At 35.9% G+C, this 24,462-nt stretch overlaps 5 protein-coding genes across 7 annotated transcripts; 3 read left to right on the top strand and 2 right to left on the bottom strand.

The window, feature by feature from the left end:
- Positions 1 to 1,832: 1,832 nt before the first annotated feature.
- Positions 1,833 to 3,718, bottom strand: LOC111888785 (uncharacterized). The gene has a single exon (XM_023884893.3). It carries the CDS (start codon positions 3,040 to 3,042, stop codon positions 1,942 to 1,944), a length of 1,101 nt encoding a protein of 366 aa, XP_023740661.2. The 5' UTR covers positions 3,043 to 3,718; the 3' UTR covers positions 1,833 to 1,941.
- Positions 3,719 to 3,872: 154 nt separating this feature from the next.
- LOC111888786 (uncharacterized) lies at positions 3,873 to 5,754 on the bottom strand. Its single transcript, XM_023884894.3, has 2 exons — positions 5,522 to 5,754; positions 3,873 to 5,112 (listed from the first exon to the last, which is right to left on the bottom strand). The coding sequence occupies exon 2, from the start codon at positions 5,033 to 5,035 to the stop codon at positions 3,950 to 3,952; it is 1,086 nt and encodes a 361-aa protein (XP_023740662.1). The 5' UTR covers positions 5,036 to 5,112; positions 5,522 to 5,754; the 3' UTR covers positions 3,873 to 3,949.
- Positions 5,755 to 9,627: 3,873 nt separating this feature from the next.
- On the top strand, positions 9,628 to 12,443 carry LOC111888799 (uncharacterized). 2 transcript variants are annotated; one of them, XR_006191200.2, is made up of 8 exons: positions 9,629 to 9,863; positions 10,008 to 10,043; positions 10,211 to 10,262; positions 10,372 to 10,435; positions 10,768 to 10,860; positions 11,757 to 11,802; positions 12,042 to 12,181; positions 12,263 to 12,443. XR_006191200.2 is itself a non-coding variant. In XM_023884908.3 (7 exons), the coding sequence occupies exons 1-5, from the start codon at positions 9,691 to 9,693 to the stop codon at positions 10,845 to 10,847; spliced, it is 405 nt and encodes a 134-aa protein (XP_023740676.1). In that variant the 5' UTR covers positions 9,628 to 9,690; the 3' UTR covers positions 10,848 to 10,860; positions 11,757 to 12,181; positions 12,263 to 12,443. The 2 variants fall into 2 exon arrangements, 1 of the variants encoding a protein (XP_023740676.1); XM_023884908.3 differs by having other exon boundaries at positions 9,628 to 9,863; positions 11,757 to 12,181.
- Positions 12,444 to 20,655: 8,212 nt separating this feature from the next.
- On the top strand, positions 20,656 to 22,130 carry LOC111888804 (uncharacterized). 2 transcript variants are annotated; one of them, XM_023884912.3, is made up of 5 exons: positions 20,656 to 20,987; positions 21,076 to 21,163; positions 21,269 to 21,339; positions 21,489 to 21,545; positions 21,643 to 22,130. In XM_023884912.3, exons 1-5 carry the CDS (start codon positions 20,880 to 20,882, stop codon positions 21,886 to 21,888), a joined length of 570 nt encoding a protein of 189 aa, XP_023740680.1. In that variant the 5' UTR covers positions 20,656 to 20,879; the 3' UTR covers positions 21,889 to 22,130. The 2 variants fall into 2 exon arrangements, with proteins under 2 accessions (XP_023740680.1, XP_023740681.1); XM_023884913.3 differs by having other exon boundaries at positions 20,674 to 20,981.
- A 1,462-nt stretch (positions 22,131 to 23,592) lies between these two features.
- Positions 23,593 to 24,147, top strand: LOC111888790 (glutathione S-transferase T3-like). Its single transcript, XM_023884898.2, has one exon. The coding sequence runs from the start codon at positions 23,593 to 23,595 to the stop codon at positions 24,145 to 24,147; it is 555 nt and encodes a 184-aa protein (XP_023740666.2).
- The last annotated feature ends 315 nt before the right edge of the window (positions 24,148 to 24,462 follow it).

Raw genomic sequence — 24,462 nt, 5'->3', positions numbered from 1 at the left:
ATTGTAACCAATCAACCCATTAAATCTCGTATTTTACCTACGCGAAAAGAAAAAGCTAAGAGGTTGTTTGTTTTTTTAGAAAAACTTCTTCATACAATTTTTTGCTTCACAGCACAGCACACGCGCAACCTTTGCCATTTCGCAACAGTTTGTTTTTTGGAATGCTTCATACTACAAAACCTCAATGCGTGTTTTGAGTGGCACAATACTTGACTTGTCTCTTCAAACCTCTTCAACTTTCATTTTTTCCAATTGATTTTTTTTTTATTTTTTTAGAAATTTGGTATAACTTGATTTTTTTTAAAACTTTGATTTTTTTTTAACTACTGATTTTCTTAAAACTTTGATTTACGGATTTGATACAATTTCTTTTTATAGTTTCCATAGTCTTTTATAACTTTGATTTTTTTTTTTTTTAATTTTTCTACCGTTTCTTTTAATAATATTTTCCGTTTCGGTTGCATCTTTTTTAACATGTGTGATTCTTTTACGAATTTTCTAAACATTGTTTGCAATATTTTCTTAATTTTTTTATAATTTTTTTTTTTATGTTCTTTAAAATTAGTTTTTTCTAGAAAAAAAACGGATGACTTTTTTATATTTTTTTGTTTTTTTTCTTTTAAATTTGAAAATTTTGTTTTTTATATGTTTTTTAAGTATTCTTTTAATGTTTTAAGACTAGAATTATTAAAATTTCAATGTCGATAACTATTTTTAGTTTGTAAATCAATTTATTTAAATTTCAGTTTATTTTAACAGCTTACAGATGTTAAAAAACAAACAGATTACAGACTGCAGCCGTTTGGTCCACATCTGCTATAAAATGATGCAGATATGATCCGCAGACTTCATAAATTTTCACTTGCAAAAACAAACAGCTCTTAAATCTCCCACGAGCAATCAACCACCACAAAAGAAACACCACCTCAAAATGTTCACAATTGTTTTTTAAATCCAATCGAGCACAAATCTTACAATTGTGTTTTAATCGCAAGACAAACAAAGGATTAAATCTTTGAGAAAAATGTTATATTCCACAGCCAAAGATCATTTGAAAATTGTTATATTCTACGACCAAAGATCATTTCCTTGAGAACCTTTCTTTTTTTAAAAAGGATTGAAATCTATTTTTATAATCGAAGGTTCTTAAAGAATCTATAATGTTTTCCCAAGATTCAAGGTGCTTCTATAATCATTACTTTTCAAACCCGTCATTATAAGTTATAACCGTAAAAAAATTGAAATTACCTTAACCCAATGATCATTTGGTACAACGGGCTTATTCAATTCCTGTTACAAAACAGTCTAACATAACTTCCTTTCCATCGGGTTTTATTGGGGTTCAGATTCCACAATCCTCGACAGTCTCATTGCATAGCTAAAGTATGTTCTAAAAAAATTTCCAGCAAGGTGAATCAACTAGCAATGAATTCCGATATTTTACATGCATGATTAATGTTTATTTCCCCGCAAGGTGCGGGTTTTTAAACATCAATTATGGAATTCAATTAGTTCTTTAATTATGTGCCAAAGACAATGTGTTTTTGTTCTTCTAGAGATTTTACTGTTGTTCGACATACTTCTAAGAGATTTGGATTGGTGTTTTGTTACAGATCATTCATTTGATGAAGTCATAATTGTTTATTCTTTATGTGATATTCCTTTGGGTGGTTGTAGATTCGAAAGGGTTAACAAACATGGAACAAAGATGAGCAAATTGGATTATTTTTTTGGTTTCACAAGACGTGATTGATATGCTCCCTAATTTAGCAACTTTTTGTTGAATAGGAAATGGTCGGACCATATTCAGATAGATATAACTTCACGAAAAATAATGTAAAGGATTCTTTTGTTTTATATTAATGGAAATCTACCAATAACCATAGTATACCATACATGATAGATATCATGGATTAAAACTTTTGTTGCAGACCCTCATGATTATACAATTTTCGTCTTGTCCATGTTTGTAAAAAGCTGATGCATTTGAAATCTCCATACCAAAAAATACGCGAAACCAAACCCAATCAATACGTACAACCAAATTGCATCATCCCCACTCTCGTCCTCCAACCTTACCTTCAATATACTAAACTCATCCCTTTGTGAATTTCCCATTATACCCTCGTTCACATTACCATATAACACATAAACCCTATCCTCCGCTCCTACAGTCACCGAGGTCGGGAAACGCCGCGTATCAAGGACAATCTCGTCATAAACCACACCATCACTCCAGCTATTGGAACTCTTGATGAAGTACAGTTTGTATTGCGACACCACCAACAGAACGCCATCACTCCTGATGGCAATTCCATCAGGGGCATTCAATTCCCGGTTTAATTCTATCTTTCTCGCTGTTCCATCTTTGGAATCAACTTTGTATAAGTTTCCCGTGCTTGACTGGGAAACAAGAAGGTAGCCTTCGCTAGAGTAAGCAATTCCATTGAGTCCACACGAGCTGTAGGGCGAGTCTGGAACTGGTGTTTTTGTGAAGATTTTGGATTTAGATAAAACAGAAGCTTTACCTTCAAGATCAACCTTCCAGATGAAATTGCTGGCGGAATTGGTTACGAAGGCATTGCCGGAGAAATCAACTGTGACGTCGTTGGCCCCGGAGGCGGAGTTGGTGGAGGCGGCGTCATGGAGGGTGGTGAGAAAGAGGCGGTGATGGGGGCTGTGTAAGTCGTAGGCGGCAAGAGCACAGTTGGAAGGTTGTGAACGGGGGTGGACCGCCGCTAGGATACGGTTGTGGACAACGTCTACTGTGATTCCGAGGAAAGAGGAGTTGGCGGGAATGGAATCGTCGGTGACTAGTGTGTTGATGACACCGGCATCGGAAACAGAAAGGAGAGTTGGGTGGCGGAGGGAACCAACTATCAAGTGTTGGGCTGTTGGGTCCCATGAGAGAGACTCAGGGTAGAGATTGGGTGATCGGAAGTTGATTAAATCGGGTGGAGAGCTTGCAAGACTTGAAATTTGGAAGAGGCTAAAAATAAGAGTGGTCAAAGGAAACATAGACATTGTCATTGTGAAAGACATGAACGTGTTTGATGAAGGAGTACAAGTCTCAACCTAAAAAGGGATGAAAGATCAGTGTTCCTTTAGATAGCTTGATGACTAGGGTGAGCTCTCTTGTAAAAGAAGTTAGCATTTAGTCAGACTCAAACCAAAGATAAAATAGATTTACTTCTCTGTCAAGACAATGAGGGTGTTAGAATTTAGTAATTTTTTTTTATGGCAAAATTTTATTGCAGATTTGATCCTAGTTAAATTTAAAAAGACTCTGCTGCCTATTTGATTCACATTTTGCATTTTTTTTTAATTATGTTTGTTATTCTTTTAATAAATAAAACATAATACAAAACCGACCCGCCCTTCAAACTGAATGTTATTCAATTTAGTTATGGAGAAACTAGAAATGCTAAAAAAACGATTAAATCAAATTCAATAAACCAACCGAATTACAATAAAAATATTCAAAACAAACAAATTGTTAAGCCATCTACAACTACCAATGTATCTTGGGGATGTCATACTAGGTCAAACTTTTTATAAACAACAATTAGTAATTACCATATAAATGGAATGAGAAATCAAATATCCTTCAATTTTTTCTTACTACCAATCTTCCTACTTATTATTTTATGAGTAAATATAGTTTCCCACGAAAATAACAAACTTTAGCAAGAGAATAAGAACCTTTTGCTACACAAAACACAAGTTATTACAACATAATTCAACTAAAAAAAAAACGTTCCTATCTAAAACTATAAATTTTCCAACAATATCTGCTCTAGAAAGTCACAAAAAGAGCATCCGTCAAAAAAATCTATAAAAAACAATAACTTCATGAAAAACAATGTAAAGGGTTCTTTTTTGTTTTTCAAAACAAACCTACAAAACCATATACCTGAAGGATTCGAACTTTTGTTGAAAGCCCTCATGATCATGCAATTTTCTTGTTCATATTTGTATAAAGCTGACGCATTTGAAATCTCCAAACCAAAAAATACGCAAAACCAAACCCAATCAATACATACACCCAAACCGCATCACCCCGGCTCTCCTCCTCCGACCTTACCTCCAAAATACTAAACTCATCCCTTTGTGAATTTCCCATTATACCCTCATCCACATGACCATATAACACATACACCCTGTCCTCCGCTCCTACAGTCACCGATGTAGCGAAACGTTCGGCATCAAGGGCAGTCTCGTCATAAATCACACCATCACTCCAACTGTTGTCACTCTTGATAAAGTAAAGCTTTTCTTTTGACACCACTACTAGAACACCATCCCTCCTGAATGCAATTCCATCGGGGGAATTCAATTCCTTGTTTAATTGAATCTTTCTTGCTGTCCCATCTTCGGAATCAACTTTGTATAAGTTGCCTGTGTTTGACTGGGCAACAATGAGGTAGTCTTTGCTACAGTAAACAATTCCGTTTAACCCGCAGGGCATTTCGGGTATTCCGGGTGTTTTCGTGAAGGTTTTGGATTTGGAAAACACAGAAGATTTACCTTCAAGATCCACTTTCCAGATGAAGTTGCTGGCGGAATTGGTCACGAACGCGTTTCCGGAGAAATCAAAGGCGACGTCGTTGGCGGCGGGGGCGGTGGTGGTGGAGGTGGTGTCGTGAAGGGTGGAGAGGAAGAGGCGGCGGTGGGGGCTGCGTAAGTCGTAGGCGGCAAGGGCGGAGTTGGAAGGCTGGGAATGGGAATGGACTACTGCTAGGATACGGTTGTGGACAACATCTACTGTGATTCCAAGGAAAGAGGAGTTGGCCGGAATGGAATCGTCGGAGACTAGTGTGTTGATGACTCCGGCATCGGAAACAGATAGGAGAGTTGGGTGGCGGAGGGACCCAACTATGAAGTGTTGAGCTGTTCGGTCCCACGAGAGAGACTCGGGGTAAAGGTTGGGTGATCGGAAATTTATGAAATGGGGGGAGCTTGCAAAGGTTGGAACTTGGAAGAAGATGAAAACGAGAGTTAAAATCAGTATAGATTTGGTTATGGTGAAAGACATGATTGTTGAAATATCGTCAATCTGTTTGATCAGGATTTTGTTGTAGCAGTGGTTTAAATAAGCAGATAACTCTTAACCTGAAAACAGAGATGAAAGATCATCATTGGTTTTACTTTTAGAATCCAAATTATGATTAAATTCCATCAACGTCATGTTTCAGTATAAAGCTATGGAATTGAATACATAAATTAACAATGATCTGAATTATGATACTTATGCAGATCATTAATCGAGATCTTAAGGTGATCAGTCTAGTTGATTCGCCTCTTAACTGTACCTCCATTATTGGAACAAAACACATAAATCATACCCAATTTTGATACTGAAATTATGATTAACCGGGTAGAATTTATTAAAAACGGTTTATTTTCTCACTTAATAGTAACCATGCCTCTCGAGGTCTTACTCCATTGTTCCGTCAATATGCCCAAAAACCAAAGATTAACTTTAAATTGATTGAAAACAACAAATATTAGGGTTTCAAACCTGATATTAGATGCGGTGTCGTGAAATCGTTGATGCTGCGATCTAGGGTTCAGCGACTGTATAGAAATCAGCGACTTAATAGTCAATTAGATTACAGGACTACTACTGAGAATTCCAATGAAATTGGCAATTGACAAAAAAATATCATATGAGTGGGATATGTTGATCTTCTTTGGTTGTTATGTTCATCTGTTCAGTCGCGCAATTAGCCTTTGGACTTTTGGCAATTCCATTTGGAGTTCGAATTTTGGCCGTCTAAACTTTGGGTGTCTCTCAAATTTGCCCCAATAGTTTAGGTTCTTTGAATTCACCCATCTTATTTTTCAAACCTTTTATATTTTCATGTTTGGTGTTCAAACGAAAGTTTTCATTTTATAGCTTTTGGACTTTCGATACAAAATACAAGTTACTGAAAAATACAACTTAGGTCGGTAGAAGTCATATCATATATATCTTTACTGTCTTATAAAACAAATTTTATTATTTCTATAAATAACTTTAATATAATAATAATATTTTTTAAGACATTCAAGTCTGTAGACTTATAATACAACCAATCATCAATAAAATAATATCATTTTATAACTTATTTGAACCCTTATAAGTTTGCTAAAATCTGATCTCCTTGAATTCTTCCCCTTGACTTCTTCTCAGGTATTCAGATGCATTCAAAATTTGAATTGTAGATCCAATAGGCTTCTGCAAATATCCTTAAATTACGTATGTTTGATTCAATTTTCAAAATTTGAAGTCTACGTCCCTTTGTTTCTCTCCCCTACTATAAAGCCCACCGCCAGATCATTCACCATCATGTCGGTGTTCTTCTCCCACCTCTCTTGATCCAGGAAACCTAGATCGACCTTCTGCTACAACTACCAGACCACGACTAATTTATTTTGTTGTTCATCTTTCTTCTGTATGATTTCTAACCATACGCCTCTTTTTCTAAACCTTATCTCTACTAAAAATCCTACCCTAAGCGACCACTGTCCGCCGGAAACAACGATCTGATCGGTTGGAAACGAAGACTGGAAACGAAGACACCCACCCATCAGGTTGTAACACCCGTTTATTTATTAAGTTAAATAAATTAATTAATTAACGAATGGTAGCCTAAAATAAACAATTATATATATAGGGTGTTGATTTCGAGGAGTTAATTGATATAATTTAGAAGTTGAGGGTTAAAGTGTAAAAGCCAGACTTAATTGGTAAGTAATATTGAAGACATGGGTTGCTTGGTAACAATTAGGACTCAATATGAAAGGAATTATGGAACCAAGGGATAAATGTAAATTCTGGACTTATATTGTAAAGAATTATGGAGTTTGGGGTTAAAAAGGTAAACCATGGATTAGTTTTGCAAAGATTCTCAAGGGGGAGGGTTGTTTTAGTAAATATGGACTTAATTTGTAAAGGAATTGAAAGGGCAGAGTTTAAATGGTAACTTATAGACTCCTTTTGAAGGGATTTTGTGGAGGAGGGGCCGAAATGGTCATTATGGCAAAGATTTGATGGGGGACGGGGTATATAGCTTCATTACCCGTCAAGCCCTAACCCTAAGCCCCTTTATGTTGTAGCCGCCATCGTCGGGGTTCTCCAGCCGTCACCCTCCCCATCTTCACTTCCGATAGCCGCCACCTCCCTCCTATTCATGTTTCCGATCAGTGATGACGCCAAGGACCACCAGTATCCACCTCCTCGTTCGACTGCCGTCGTCTTTCCGGAATCCTCTCAACGGTCGTCGACGACGACAAAGTTGGAAGCCGCTGTCGTCGTCGCTTGGTTCTTCCTCCACGACTCCCCGCGACGGATCTTCTCTCCTCCCCACTCTGTTCTCTTGTTGCATCCCAAGCCACCGATCGTCGATGCTTCGCCATCCTCGTGCCCTTCTCCAGCCGCCTCACTGCTAGACTCGATGTCGCGGATAACCACGACTGTCGCACGCCTTTCGCGCCGCTGCCACCGCCGGACGTTATGTTACTATGGCTGCCATCGCCGAGAGCCACCACGTGGGTGGCTAAACCTTTGAACAGATTCATTAATGTTGCGTGGTCATGAGCAACCGGAAACCCTCGGGAGAGGGAAGGAAATTCATCGCAGCCACCTGTTGCCGCCTGGTGCCACCACCGGCCACCATAGGGTGGTTGTGTGTGTGTTTATGTTGTGTAGTGTATGTGTTTATTTTTTAGTTTAAGCATTGTAAAGTGTATATTACAAATTGAATAATGGAAAGAAACTAAAAACCATCACCTTAGGGTGGTGGCTGTCACCTCCTGCCGCCACCGGCCGCCGTGTCGGGTGGCGGTGTGCCTTGTTAGATCGTGACTTATTTGGATGTTTGGTCAAAGGGACTAACAAACCCTAATGGGTCTAATGGACCCTAATTGACCCAATAAAACCTTAATGGTCTTAATGATATCCTTGTGGGTCTAATAGGCCCAATAAAGCCCTAATGGACCTAAAAGCCCAACAAATTGATAAGTGGACTAGTATTTGGGTTGGAAACCCTAATGACGATAAAACCCTAATTTTGAGAATTAATCGGGACACGCACACGGGAATTATTTAATATTTGGAAATATTTAGATAATATTTATTAGCAAAGATTAATCTAAGTGATATTAGACTTAATGGATTAAGTCCTTAAAGGATTATGTCCTTAATGGGTTAAGTAGGAAACTTAACCCTAATCATCATTTTATGTGAAACCCTAATTTCACTTGGGTATATTATTGGGCCTATATGATTGAGATAATAATGGACCATCCAAGAGCAAGCAATTGAACTAGAATAATTTAATGGGCCTAGGGTAAGGCGCATGTAAGGGGTTTATGCCCAATTTGGAAAATTAGGCCATAGATGGGCCATAATTTGGGCCTTAATGATTATATGAGGTTGGGCCTTAGAATAAGGCCATGTATAGGCCTAGGCCCAATTTGGAAAATTGGGCCATGTGTTGGGCTTTGATTCCTAATTGACTTTGGGCCTATGGATTGGGCCTTGGGCTTAAATAAGCCAAGCTAGGGGTAATGTAGTAATTACCCAAAGAATGTACTTTTGGTTATGTAGTGGGACCCAATTATTAATTGGGTGTTATTTTGGTGTTTACAGTTCGGGAATCTGTCAGCCAGCAGCTGGGGTTGAGTCTGCGGGACTTCAGTAGTGTGGGATTATGTCTACGGGACTTTAGCAGTGTGAGGTGAGTTACCTTCCAGTAGCGGTGGGTCTACGGCCACAATGTCGGCCCACCAGTAGGAGTAGTTGTTAGATGATTGTCTTTGTGATAATTGTCTATGTTTGCTACTACCTGTTATGTTTATGTGCTAGCATGATATGATGTTATGTGATAGTGATAGTAGGGGGTGAAATAGTCCCCAGTTACCGGTCGATAGGGCTGAAGGGGTAGATTAGTACCCAACTATGCTAGAAAAATTATGTTATATGTGATATGATATTATGTGGTAGTAGTAGGGGGTGAAATAGTCCCCACTTACCAGTCGACAGGACCGAAGGGGTAGGCAAGCACCCAGATCACCTAGGCAGTATATGACTTATGTGTTTATGCTATGCTTTTATGTGGTAATGTTAGGGGGTGAAATAGTCCCCGGTTACCGGTTGAAAGATACCGAAGGGGAGGCCGCACCCAGGTATGCTAGGCAGTATCCGGTCGAGAGGACCGAAGGGGAGGCTAACATCCAGATATGCTAGGCAGTATCCGGTCGAGAGGATCGAAGGGGTAGGTCGGGCACCCATATATGCCTGACAGTATATGTATGTTATATGATTGTATGGTATATGGTATGATGGGGGAACTCACTAAGCTTTGTGCTTACGGTTTTCAGTTTTGTTTTCAGGTACTTCGTTTTCAAAGGAAAGGAGCCGGTTTGATCGCTGCGCATCACACTATGTTTTCCGCACATGAGATCCTTAGGGATTACACTCTAATATGGTTTTATGATAATATCTTTTGATTACCGACACTTTGGTTTGACACGAGATATTATTATGAATGTTTTACACTGATGGTTTTATGTAATAACTTATCTAAAAATGAAACTTTTGGCCTTGAAAATTGGGATGTTACACATGTACTATTATGTTGATTGCACCCCTCTCTCTCACAAGCATATTTGAATTTATGTTTCTCAAGTTCTTAGCCTCAATTGATGTATTCAATTTTTTTCAGGGTTCTGAACGCAAATGTTCTTCTGTCAACCTATTGGATTCCACCGTCGATAAATTTATGTTGCAATTTTGCTGATGATCTTCACCGGAGAAACGAGCAAGACGACGATTTCGATAGGGAGGGAAAACAGAACAAAAATTTATTGGACTTAAGGTTAGTTCGTGCTTTCTCAATTCCTAATTTGATTTCATTTTACATCCATGTTCTATTTTAGTTTCAATCTATCAGGTTTCTATTATGCACGTCAATTCCTGGTTTTGACTGATGGCAATCATATTTTGTTTTGTTTGATTTTAGGATGAAGATAATTAAAGTGGCCAATAGAGGAAAATTGTAAGTGACAATGCTTTGCAAGAACCTATTTGCTACACTAGGCCATGTGTTTGTGAAAATGCATTCGATTTCTATTTTAATGCCTACATAAACCCATTTTAGGGTATAAGTTTCATGGATCTCACTCCCAAACCAATTAAAAACCTAATCTTCTTCCATCCATGCAGATTTTTGTTTCTGGATTTCACTTTGTTGTTTTTTTCAGCCAAAAACTTCAAGGTACATTATTCCTTTCACATTTTAAGATTTTAATATGCTTTCCAAGAATTACTTTTATTTACTTTAATGGTCAAATTTGATTCTTAAACTTTTTTTGTTGCTACTTAAGATGAATGCAGTTCTTGGACAGATTGCTTCTACAACACAAGAGTTGGCTCATTTCATACATTTTGGTCGGTTTCTATTCTAATACACCCTACGTTAATTGTGTAATTTTCTGACTATTTAATTATTGTTATAGTCTGTTCAATATGATTAGTCAAATGAGAATGAAAAGTTTGATCAACTTATAAGCATCAAGTTGATCGCCTTTTGAATCACTTTTGAGTTTAATAGCATTAATTCTTTCTTTTTCTTTTCTAACGCCGTTTTCTTTTGGAATGCGTACTCTTTTATTTTTGAAAATTTAGGGGCCTTTTGATTTCAAGGATTAATTTACAGCAATATTGGTTATACAGTTGATTGTTTTTGCATGAGTTCCTCAGTTTATTATGTATTCTTGCAGGAAAATTATTCCATATAGCTCGAAAAAGATCTTGCAAAAGCATAAACAAAGCATGGGTCTCGACCTGTTGGCAAAATTGACAACCGACATCCAGTAAGTTCTTATTTTTAAAACATAGACACGATCTTGTTTGACTTTTAAGTTGACTTCCTTTATAATTTTTAAAGGCACAATCTTATTGTGGGTATAAATGAAGTTCTAAATGCAAAGAAATAGAAACTAACTTTAGTTTATTTTTCCGTTATAGCATCCTACTTTCATTTCCTCCTATTATAGCATTGTACATAACACAAGGTTTTTTATTCAAAGACTCTACCATGAAAGATCTATCGATTATAGCATTGTATTTTGTAACATCTACCCAATTTTGACTATTTTATAATTTGGTATACCCTTCAGAGTACAATGCTATAATAAGAAGAATAAACTAAAGTAAGTTGCTACCTAATTTTGGCTATTCTATAATTTGGTATATCCCATCAAATATTATGTTTTGTTCGTTTGTTTAAAAAAGTTTTTGTTATTGATTTTGGGTGTTTTTAGAAATTAAATGAAATAATCAATTATTTTTCGTACTTTACTTTTTATTTATTATAGGCTATAACATCATACTTTTCTTTCTTTGTATTGTATCATTTAAATTTCATTATTTTTTAGGCATTGTACTTTATAAAATTTACTAGACATAAATAATGGTTGTGTGTTGCACTATTGCCTGTGAAAGCAGTTGTATGTGTGTGTGAGTAAATAGACATATTTGGGTTAGGTTTTAATCCAAGAAATAGCAATCTACTTTCTTGTATTTATTTGTGATAGCATCCTACTTTCATGGAAATTGCTAAGGTTGATAGTCCTTTTTTTCTATATGATGCTTCATCCTAAATGGATTTCAGGCCTATACTAATCTAAGAGTTGTGTTTATGGTTTTCACGTCTAAATGTTATATATTTTTGTTATTTTCTTTTAAAAGAAGTTTTTTTTTTCAACAGGTTCAAATCCTCGGTCCTAAATCTAGAATGTGAATTTTTGCCATAAGTATGTTTCTTCCTCTTTCTCTTTAATGGTTAAATCTATTTTGAAAATGCTATGTCATTTCCGGGTTGGTTTTTGGCATAATTTCGGGTTTTTGTTTCTTTGTTGGGACTGTACGAATTATTTTTGCTTTTGTTTTAGATTTCTCTGTTTACTTTTGGTATGTATATTCTCTTTCTACAAACTGGTTTTTATTCCTCTATTAGTTCAGTTTTTAAATGTGAAGCTCTTTCGATGAATAGTTGTCGGGGTTTGGACGAGAAGGCAAAAAACAACACATGACTTCCATGGTCCATAATCTATAGTAAGAAAACAAATGAATATTGATTACACGGTCATAAACATGGATCGGTGGATGTGCTTCTATAGATTATGCAATGAGGTAAATCAAAATATGACAACAAATTTAAAAATTCATTTTGTTTTACCCTAATGTTTCCCAAATTTGGAAAATTATGATTAGGAACTTGCTTGGCCTTTGATTCTAGACAGAGTGGCCGAGGTTTCATTGCCATGTCTTTTTTTTTTCTCAGTTCTTTGATGTAACTTAATTAATTTAGGTTCTTATTTCTTCAATGTTAGAAGAATGTAATTGGGACAAAAACATGGACTGACATTTCTATTTCTTATGGGAATTGACATGATCACATATAATGTTTATGACTTTATTTCTATAAATATGTTTTGTAATATGTTTAATCTATACTTGGTATGCAAGTTCAATCTATAAATATACTTGGTTTGTAAGTTCAATGAACTTTTTATGAAAATATATTAACTTATAAAATAAATCAAACTCGATATCATACATAAAGTTATATATACATTTGACGGCAAGAAGTTCAAATATTCAAATAAGCAATGACGATGGTTATGTGTAATACTTGTGCTAAAAGTGTTTATATTTTAAAGTATGACTAAATTGATTAGGTGACTAACAGTTTTAATTTATATGTGTAGTTTTAGTTTATTCTGACTTCCAAAATGAGTCATAATATATGAATCATAAAATGGAGTTTTAATTTTTTTTTTATTTTTTTATATTTTGGTTTTTTAAATATTGAACTGTAAAATTTTGTGTTAAAAAAAAAAAGATATAGTGTTAATGATATGTTTTTTAAAGATGCATACGTTTCTCTAACTATCTAAATTAAATGAGTGAAAATAACATTCATTTTATTACTATTTAGACCGTTCAAACTTGATAAAACAATGTTCCTCATTTTTATACAGAGCATTAGACTAACTATCGTTTTATGCATTTTGTGTCCAACAAAGATGGTGTTTGAGGATCAATAAAAACACATGGTTAGGATAAATTAACTTGGCAAATGACCATACCACCCTCGGGCTCAAAGTTATCAGATATAGATAATGATAAAAGTAATAGTTCATTCAGAAAATCCTTTCGCTCATAATACAAAGAATTAACTGATAGTTACACAGGCTTCTAAATATTTTTCTGCAAATATTATACTTCCATTGCTTTAATTAATTCGATTTTCCAAATCACAGTGTTGTAATAAAAAAAAGCATGAAGCTTTGTCATTATCCAAGAAGAGAAACCAAGAAAACAACACATTTTAGCCAATGTCACATAAAATATATAACGAATGTTACATTTTATCACCAATAAATGTCTTTGAATTAAGATATTAATGTTCAAGTCACTATTATATGCCATCAACATTACCAATAAAGCATAACGATATAAAATCAGCATACGTGTCAATACAAAAGTGCTAGTGAAGCCTAACGAAAATTTCAAAGGTGATTGAGTCTACACAACCAACATGGTATATAAAGAAGTATCGTGTGATTAATAATGTATAATTAGTTATGTGTTTTTATGCATTTTAATATTTCATTTATTTTAATATAACTCTATTATTATTTTTTTGAACGGCTTAGATAATTTATATTTTGTGCCGCATGGAACAGTTTACTATTATCGGTTATTTGATGTACCATGTCACAAATAAGTCAAAGTTGGATTCTATTGTGTTAAACACATACTTTCTTTTGGAACATAGCATTTTTGTAAAAGAAACATATCGCCGAAAAACTATTCGTTGCTGCCGCTTTGCACGGGTATATATATATATATATATATATATATATATATATATATATATATATATATATATATATATATATATATATATATATATATATATATATATATATAGGTTTAGGTTCATTTGAGACCATGCTAATTTTGTGAGACCGTGAGACCAAATCTAAAAATAATTTTAAAATACAAAATAAAAGGAAAAATCCAAAAATTCGTTTTTTAATTATTATTTTCAGAACTTTATTTAACTAAAATAAATTACCGTTTTTTTTAAAATACGTGAAATAATCTAATAGAATATTACACTGTATATTTTTAATATGATTTTTAGAATGTTTAGAATATTCTACTAAAATATGTAAAAAAAATGTATTTTTTTTTATTTTTTTTGGTATTTTTTTTGGAAAATATATATTACGAAAATAATATTGGAAAAAAATTTCGAAAATTTTCAATTATTTTGCATTTTAAAAATATTTTTGTTTTATCTACTAAATGAGTGTTTTAAAAATGTTTTTTTGGAAAATGTTTTTGCATTTTAAAAAATGTTTTTGGTTTTTCAATTATTTTGCATTTTAAAAAATTTTGAAAATTTTCAATTATTTTGCATTTCGAAAATTCTCACGATCTCACAAAATTAGGTCGTCTCACATAAACCTAACTATATATATATATATATATATATATATATATATATATATATATATATATATATATATATATATATATATATATATATATATATCATAGTTTTCTTGTCGTTATTTTATTTTTTTCATTACCCCACAAAAATATGGTTGTCATACACATTTATCAAATTTTAATTTTTTTAATTTTTTCTTTTTTATTGATTAATATGTAATTTAATTAAAAAAACACTTCAATAAATTAATTAAAACCGTTATATATCTAAAAAACAATAAAAAAATAAAAAAACTACATAAAAAATAAATTTTTTAAATAAAACACTACTAATTTTTTTCATGCTGTCCGTTCTAGCCCTCAAAACCATATTGAGCTCGTTTCCAATGAGGTGATCGAAATGTTTTGTTAAAAATTCAAAATTGAAAAAATGGTCACAGTAGTTAGGTGAAAATTGTCACTTTGGCAAAATAGGTTAGAACTAGCACTCATGGTCCAAATGTTTTTATTTTCTTGCTACTTTGGTCTAAATTACTTTAAACTTTCTTGTAATGGCGATTTTGTCTTTGGTTTTTTGCTTTTTTAGTTTTACTTATTTATTTAAATACTTTTATAATTGAAAGAAAAATAAAAAAAGAAAATCTCTCTCTCTCTCTCTTTCTTTCTCTCTCTCTCTCTCTCTCTCTCTCTCTCCACATATACTAAACCCTAACAACCCCCCAACCGACCTCCAAAATTGTTCAAACAAGCTTAGACCAATGCTGTTAATATCTCCCATGTCGCCACCTGTAGAGCCCAAATCTTCGGTGTCTACATCTCTCGCATTCTCTTGTTGTCGCCTTTATCGTTCCTAAAACCCTAAAATCGTCGATGTTGTTGGTTCTGATTTGGTAGCTGCAATGGTGGTGTGTAACGACCCAAAATTTTCAAATAATTTTTTTTTCATTTTATATTAGCCAAACATTCCCATAAAATGTGAAGTAACATTAACCATTGTTTTCAAAATTTATAAGATTAACATTTTATTCAAAACATCAGAGTGTCTCATCAAACAGATGTCAAAGAGTACACGTCGCGCCATTAAACCTTGCTCTTGCCCCTAGGCTTAGATGTATCTGAAACAAATCAACAAACTGTAATCTAATGCTTAGTGAGTTCCCCATAGCATACCCCACACACAATTCGCATAACACATATCATATTAGCTATAAAAGCCACATATATCACATAAGCCATGCATACAAGATATAGGGATGCCCTGGAAACCCTCCAGGGTCATACTCTGGGTGCCTCGGGAACCCCCCGAGGTCTTAGCCCAAGGATGACCTGGAAACCCTCCAGGGTCTTACTTTAGGTGCCTCGGGAACCCCCGAGGTCTTTACTAAGGATGCCTTGGAAACCTTCTAAGGTCTTACACATAGGTGCCTTGGGAACCCCCCGAGGTCTTTCATGCAAGTATCATAGATAACTAGCATATCACATATTCCATAACCAACTAGCATATCACATAACCATAATGAGTCGACATTGGTGTCCTAGACCCATTGGTATGGTGAGGAGACTCACATTTGTCTGTTGAATCCAAAAGCTGCTCTCTTAACAATCCGTGACCACACGTGCTGAACAATAATACCATTAACCCCAAGTTAAGGTCGGACATAATCCAAATTAAAGGACCCAACCCCCAAGTCCATTTTACAATGGCCCAAAAGTCTTCCTTTGCTAATGGGGCCAAAGTCCATGTCTAAATCATTAATGGGCCTCACGGCCCAATAAAGCCCAAACATAGGATCCATGACCCAAAACAGATAAATTGGCTCACTAACTCAAAACGTGACCAGGACCAATGACTAATTAAAGCCCAAAGGCTTACAAGCCCAAAACAAGTCTGAGTCCTTCTATTGTGCGTACCCCTTGCATACCAACCTGGTACGCACAACGTACTGAGTCCCTGAGTCGTACGCGATGCGTAATCTAAGTTACGCCCAACGTACAAACAAATTAAGCACTTTTTCCATTAAGTGCTTAATACTCGATGTTCTAACGTCCAAACTTTAGATCCGATTTCGTTAAGACGTCCTAAGGCATAAAGTTGGAAACTTTATGCCTTTGCATGTCCCTAATGCTCCCAACAACCCATTAAGACCTTTCCAAGAGTCTTAATCCATGCATGAGGTCAAAACATCCATCAAGACTCCATTTTATGCTATGAATGGACCAAAGAACTTTAGATCTATCCTTCCTAAGCTATGGAGTTGTTCAAACTCTCAAGAGGTGGTTCAAGAACACAAAAAGGGACTAAGGAGAAAACCCTAGCTCTAGAAATGGAAATGATAACCAAGGTGAAAGGTTTTTACCTCCTTAAGCTTCCTAGACTGCTCAAAATGCAAGATCCAGAAGCTCTTCCTCGTTTAAGCTTGTTTCCTCTTCTTCTTTATAGCTAACACACAACAAGGATGATGTTTAACCACTCAAAAGCTCAAGAACACACTCTCTAATAATTTTAGGTTTTTCAGGGATGTTTGAATATGAATGAGGCTGGTTAGGGTGAAGCTCAAATGAGATAAGGATGCTTATATAGGTCTTAAGTCTGGAAATTAGGGTTTGAACATCTGTCATGTACGCCCCGTGTACCCTTTGGTACGCCGAGCGTACGTGCTGACCCTGCACAATCATCCATGCATGGTACGCTAACCGTACTCATGAAGTAAGCCCAACGTACTTAAGGGACTTATTATGCAATATTTAAAATTTCAAGGACTTCAAAGGTAATGCCTGATTTGGAGTGTTACATGGTGGTTGTACCAGAGATTAGCCGGTGATGGTCGGATCTGTGAAGAAACCCCTTCACAAACGAAACGCCGGATTTGTGAAGAAAAACCTTCTTTTTTGCCTCCAATTTGACATTCTTTCTCACTACCGGTTAGGGTTTCAGCTGCCACCCTTCTAGTTTTTAGGGCTTCACCCCTTGCTCTACTGAGCCCCTTGATCGATGGCAACAACCTCGTCGGAAGCTTAACAATCGAGAAGATGGCAACATGTTTTGGTCCCATGGTTTGGATCTTGTGAGTAGAAGTTATTTTAGAACCTTTGAGCCTCATTTCTAGTCAGTTTTTGAGGTCATTAAGTCATAAAAATCAAATATTGATGGGTATATCTCTTCCATGCATGAGTTAGTGGTCCTTTGGTAAAGTTATAAATTTAGGGATTTGGTTTGGACCCCATTATGACATGCAAAGTCATAGAGTTAGGAACTTTATGACTTAAGACGTCTCTTAAAGTCAGATCTAGAAGTTGGACTTTAGTTCCTAAGGTATTAAGAGCTTGGAGTTGAGATTGGGCACCAGTGGTGTACGTTGGGTGTACCCTCCTAGTACACTACGCGTAACGAGTTTCAACCCTTTACCCTCTCTTTGAACACGTAGTATGTTGGGCGTACAGTGGTGGTACACATGACGTACTTACCAGAAGCCTTTATGGACAATTTTGGGCCTTGGGTCATTTAGGGTTTCGGGCCATGATGTGTTGGGTCAAATTTGGAAAGGGTAAAATAGTCTTTTTCCCCTTAGCATGATAAAATATTATTTGGACCTTTGGCAATGGGTTATTACCCAAATTATTGATTAAGATGATTTTAGATATGTTCAGTCTGAGGAGCCCTATAGCAACAACGATGCGGGTGTGTTTCAGTTATCTTAAGATTGAGGTGAGTCTCCTCACTATACTTGTGGGCGAAGGCACTAATGCCGGCTCACTGGGCCCTAGAGTCGGGCTTATAGTTGTATGTATTTTCGGTTTAAAATAGACCCTGTGACTGGGCCCTAGAGTCGGGCTCATAGTTGTATGTTCAGGTTGAAATAGACCCCAGGGCTGGGCCCCAAAGTTGGGCTCATAGTTGTACGTTTGGGTTGAAAGAAACCTCAGGGCTAGGCCAATGATATGTTTGGTATGTGGTATTTTGGAGAACTCACTAAGTTTTGTGCTTACAGTTTCATGTTATGGTTTCAGGTACTTCCAGTTCGAAAGGAAAATGCCCGTTGTGACTGCACAACATCCCCCAAAGTTTATTTGTGTAGTGGCTAATTATGACTTTACTCTGATATTTAATAACTATTTTCCATTTTGAATGTTTTGGGAGTAAAGTTGTTGTATGGATTAATGTTTTTAAAAATGAAAAATTTTACTCTGAATTTTTTTGGACATTACGAATTTTGTGACATATTTGTTTATCTCGCGAAAACTTGTCGGTGCATTGGTCTTTAGTGTGGTCACCATGATCCATCATTATAAGAAATCTATCCTTAATGCGTCGCCAAAAGTGGTCATCTTTTTGCACGTTACCTTTTTTGGAATCCTCTGAAATATCGACTCATAATTGCGTTAAAACCATCTTTGCGGACGGTTGTCATTGTTGAGATGTCATCTTCTATTTTCGAATTGGTGTTTTTCCTTTTTCCTTGTCTTTTTAGGTTGGATGGTTCGGGTTGGGTTTACCGAACAATTTGGGTTCGGTCTCATCTATCAATTTGGGATCGAGTTGAGTTTCCTAGAGAAATTTGGCTTCATGTGAGGGAACGTATTCGGAGAGAGGGGAATTTTTTTGAAACATAGTTGGGCTAAGAGGTTGCATCGTGTAATATTGTGTTGTGATATTTGTTGATAGTAAAAATGTTGGGGTTGGGTTGGGTAAACCGACGACTCCAACAAACGAATATTTGTACGCGATTTGCTACGATCAGTAAATTGAAGGTTATTTGAATTCATTTTTGGAATGGAAAGCCATTTAAAGATGATATGCATTTAGAATTATTTGTGTGTGAAAAATATAAGAGAGAGTAATATATTTATAGCGGTTTTTGAACAAAGAAAAATGTAAATCAAATTTTAGCCGTTTGCCAACGGCTACAATTAGACACTTTTCAAAATTGCATGCGGTAAACCGATGACATATGATATGTTTTTTTTTTTTTTGAACCGGCGAAAAATCTATTTTACTAAGTACTCAAGCCCACCAACAAGTAGCTAGTGAGGCGAAATTGTTACATTCATTCAATTACAATTTAGTGGGTTATTAATCCACAAACTCCATTCTAATATGGGGTCGGTAAGGTGTTTGCTGGACACTGCGGTACCACCTCATCTACCGCAGCGTGTGGTGGTCTGTGCATTCAAGAGTCTTACCCCTCACCTCTCATTTCACTCTATTAATCTAGATGCCACCTATTTTTCCCTAATTCCTCTTTACTCATTAAAACCTAAATAATGGTATCTCTCACTTAATTTTACTATAATAAGTTGATCATAATAACGTAAAATTAATAAAGTGACGTCATGCGATATGTTTTGTTTATAAGAAGAGATGATACGTAATCATTTTTTTGCACTTTTTGCATTTAGAAAAATACATATCGCTTGGCTTGGAATTTGGAAATATCGAGGCTTGTACAAAATATGGTGAGCAACGTTTTACATGGGTGAGAATAAGACACGTCATGTCTAGAGAAAAGAATCAAATGGCATCAGAGGCTCATGTGAGAGAAGACTTCTTGAATCATGAAGAATATATATCAATATATGCAGTAGTAGCTTGTACATCTTGCTTTATTAACTCTCTTGCTTTATTAACTCTCATGCAAATACTAAGAGAAGAGAGAAAGAAAGCATCTCGCGGTAAAACACCGCTGGTGTCACCGACTGCAAGCCATGTGGCACTCACTGCAAGATGCGGTGGTGCTACACATACACCCACCACCTGCCTTTGGCAAAAACAGATAAAAAGTTTACCATCTATATATAAAAATTGTGTTAGGTGAAAAATATATTATAGAAACTACGTAAAATCACTATTAACCATAAATTAACGTGAAATTTTCACTCGTATAATAAAAAATAAAAATAAAAATTGTAAAGTTACAATTTGATGACTTGTGAATTGTATTATTGTAGCATTTGTGTCGTTTAGAATTGAAATATTCGAAATATAAGTGAAAACGACTTAGGCGCAAAAGTTGTGAACGCAAGAAGCCTGATGAAGTCTGGAAACTTCTGCTCCTATTTGGAACACCCAAGATATTTTTCTCAAGGTAAAGAACATTCTACACACCTATCACAACAACATCTCAGAGTAGATATTTTTGGGATGCTGATTGATATTTATCGAACTATGAATGGACCCACCTCATCAAACCGTCTTTCCGATTAATGGTTTTCTATATAAGCCATTCTCCTCCGCCGCATTAACCGCCTCACGTATTTTCAACCTGCATTACTGAAAACCAAGAAAGGGAGACGAATTTAGGGGGGAAAAGGAGTTTAGTTTGTTAATTTGTTGTTGGTGGTGATTAGAATTTGAGGAAATTAGAAGATGGGGTCGAAACAAGGATCTCCGTCTTATTATGATGTTCTTGGCATTTCTATGGACTCCTCCGACGATCAGATCCGACGTGCTTATCGGAAGCTTGCTATGGTAATGGTATTCTTCTCGTTCTTGCTTCATCTGATAATATATGATTTGTATACGAACAGATTCTGACGATGAAACTGGATTTGTGTGGGTGTAGCAATGGCATCCTGATAAGTGGACGAAGAATCCATCGCTTTTAGGGAAAGCTAAACGTAAATTTCAACAAATTCAGGAAGCTTATTCAGGTAATAAATAATCGGTTTGTTATATTACGAATACAATTTGTTTTCACAAACTGACACGTACTTTGATTAATATTCCTTTCTTCTAATTGTTTGGAAATAAAACAGTTTTATCAAATCAGAAGAAGAGATCAATGTACGATGCTGGATTTTATGATCCTCAAGATGAAGAAGACGAGGTAATTTCCTCTGTTCATGATTGTATTCTGTTTACATTTGCTCTTAAAATTTCATCTCCCAATTTCTCAATCTTTCATCATAGTTTCGCTAATTAATCGGCAATTATGAAGTACTAACTCAATTATCATGTTTTTCTTTAATTGATTAGGGTTTTGCTGATTTTCTGCAAGAGATGTCATCTTTAATGGAAAACGTAAAGAAAGAGGTGAACAATTACTCTTTGATTTCAAGAAATCCAAATTTGACTTGTATTACTACCATCGAATTTGAATCTAACATGCGGAAATTGTTGGATTTGACAGGAGAAAAGCTACAGTTTTGGGGAACTACAAAGCATGTTCAAGGAGATGGAGCAAAGTTTCAACCATTTAGACTCTTTCGGTTTTGATTATAGCGTTGAATACAAAGAACCAGTTTGGTCTCATGAAGTGTTAACTTCGGATGATGATTCAAGAAGTTCAAAGAGAGCAAAAGCTGACATAAACCCAGTGCCAAAATTTCATCAATCGGGCATTAGTATACAAGAGACCCAAGTGTGTATAGAATAAAACCGAGTTGATCATGGCAATGAACGAACCTTTGATGATGGTTGGCTATTGAGAAAAAGAATGGCATGTGGATGGAGAAGAGAACAAACGCTTGGCCATGGAGCTTCATCCATGTAAATGGTGTCGATGTGTTTTCTTGAACATGTAAAGTTGTATGTTCATGGCAAAATATGAGTTTTGTTGCGAAGATTGTGATGTAAAAACTTTTACTAGTTCAAGAAATTAATCGGGTTTTCGGTGAACACCTAACAACAAAACAGAAAAAGGAAAAAGAAAAATTATCTATTGTTAAAGTTACTGGTGTAGTGGTGTTGAGATTCATGTAAAAATTATCGATTGAATTGAATTTGTCCATTGAACACATAAACTAATCACAAAATGTGTTTACAGTTTACAAACTACTATCGAATCGAGAAAACGAAATTCATAAAAGTTAACACGTAAAAAATGGTTGAAATCTCTAATTGTTTTGTATCTCAATTGGAGTGATTATCGGAGTGATTAGATTAGTAGGGAAGTGGTAATCTTGTACGTAACTCATTACGATGGCTGTAACATCCATAAATTGAGTTTATAGGTTTTGACAATTTCTGATGTAATGCCCAACTTTTTGTCGCTAATGCCCTAGTAGTGATAACAGGGTGTAATCACCTCGAGTGGCCGAAGATAATGTCAGAAGTATTGTTTGCTTATTCAGTTGTTTTTGTGGGTTTAAGATTAACCTTCATAAAAGCAAGTTAGTGGGTATTAATGTTAATTTTATGGAAGTGGAACATATAGCTTTGATTATTAGGTATGTGACTCTAAAATTACCTTTCATGTATCTTGGTCTTATAGCGGGGTCCAACTTGGCTAGAATACAGTGGGAAAGAGGTTATTGACAAATTCACTTCTAGATTATTCATATGGAAAGTAAAAATTCGTTCGATTGGTGGAAGGCTACCACTCATCAAGTCTATTCTTGGAAGCAACGCCTCTTATTATATGAATATTTTTCGTGCTCCACAAAAAATTATAGATTCTATTTAATCTCTGAGAAATTGGTTATTTGTTGGAAATGACAGCGGAGTAAAAAACTCACTTAGGCTACCCGGTATGGGGTAGTTTCACGCGTCTAGGGCTGAGGTGGCAACCTCTCCCATGCGTGAACACCGCCCCCAAAGTCGGTGGGGTGCGGGTGATGTGGTGCCAAAGACGCGAGAAGACGCTCAATCACAATTCGTTTAATTTGTAACGGTCAGAACTTTATAAACTAACGGCTATATAGCCGTTTCTAACATAAAAAAAAATTACTTTCTACCATTTAAACACAAATATTTACACCTATAAATTATCCACTATTCTACTTACATTTTACACTTCAAAAAACACTCTCTATATTTTATTACCTTCTACAAAAAAAACCTCATCTCTCATATATTTTTTTTTCTCTCAACATGGATTCAAATCCAAACACCCCAAACACCCCCAACACTCCAAACACTCAAAATGCAAATGTTAGTTACATGCAATTGCTAACCTCTCCAATCCAACAACAAACTTTATTTACCACTTCATACCCACAAACCTTCTACCAACAACAACCACAACAATTCAATCAACCCCAATTCCAAGCCTTTCAACAACAACCTTCTCAACAATTTCAACAACTTTCTCAACAATTTCAACAATCTCAATCTCAACCTATAAATCTTGATAATGACGATGACGACGAACAGGTCCAAGAAACACAACAACCAACTCGTCAGAGGCAAAAAAAAACCAAAGATCCAAGAAAAAAAAAAGATTACCGCATGGAACGAAGACGAGGAGGAAGCTTTAGTAAAAGCTTGGATTTTCATATCCCAAGACGGGGATGTCGCCAACGCACAATCGGGTCAAAGTTTTTGGTGTCGTATTTTAGATCATTTCCACGCGTTATTAGGAAAGAAAACGGAGCGGACGTACGACTCAATCAACGCAAAATGGCGTGACTTACGAGCGGCTTGCACCAAATTCAATGACATATTTGACAAGCTTAAAAATATGCATAGAAGTGGTAGCAACGACTTCAACATTTTAGCGAGTGCGTCCTACGAATACAAAGTTACCACCAACCGTAAACCGTTCGGCCACCAAAAAGCGTGGGAAGTTTGTCGTAACGGTCCAAAATGGGTTCTATATCCGGAAATGGCGCATTCGGGGATCTACAACCGGTTCCAACAAAAGGGCAAGAACGTCCGAGTCGGACGTGGGTTTTGGAATCGACCTCAACGATGACTTCGACGCCACCAAGGGGGAGGGCCCACCAAACGTCCAACTTCGTCGACCACCGGGACGGGACAAAGCGAGAAAAGGAGCGTCTTCAAGCGGAAAAGCACCGGCAACTAGCGACAGCGAGCTTGCGACATCCATAGATAAAGCTCTAGTTTTTCTTGAAAAAAAATACGAATTGTCGGAAGCCGCTAACTGCCAAAAAATAGCTCTTACCGATCTTCAAATCATAAACACGAACCCCCCCCCCCCCCCCCCCCCCCGGATCTCGACCCGGAAAATCTTGCGACATTTCTTAAAATTCAACGACAAGTCTGGGAA

This window comes from Lactuca sativa, chromosome 4 (genome assembly GCF_002870075.4).
Source record: "Lactuca sativa cultivar Salinas chromosome 4, Lsat_Salinas_v11, whole genome shotgun sequence".
Lineage (NCBI taxonomy): Eukaryota > Viridiplantae > Streptophyta > Magnoliopsida > Asterales > Asteraceae > Lactuca > Lactuca sativa.
The sequence above is the reverse complement of the archived record's forward strand: the minus strand, read 5'-3'. Positions and strand labels throughout refer to the sequence as shown.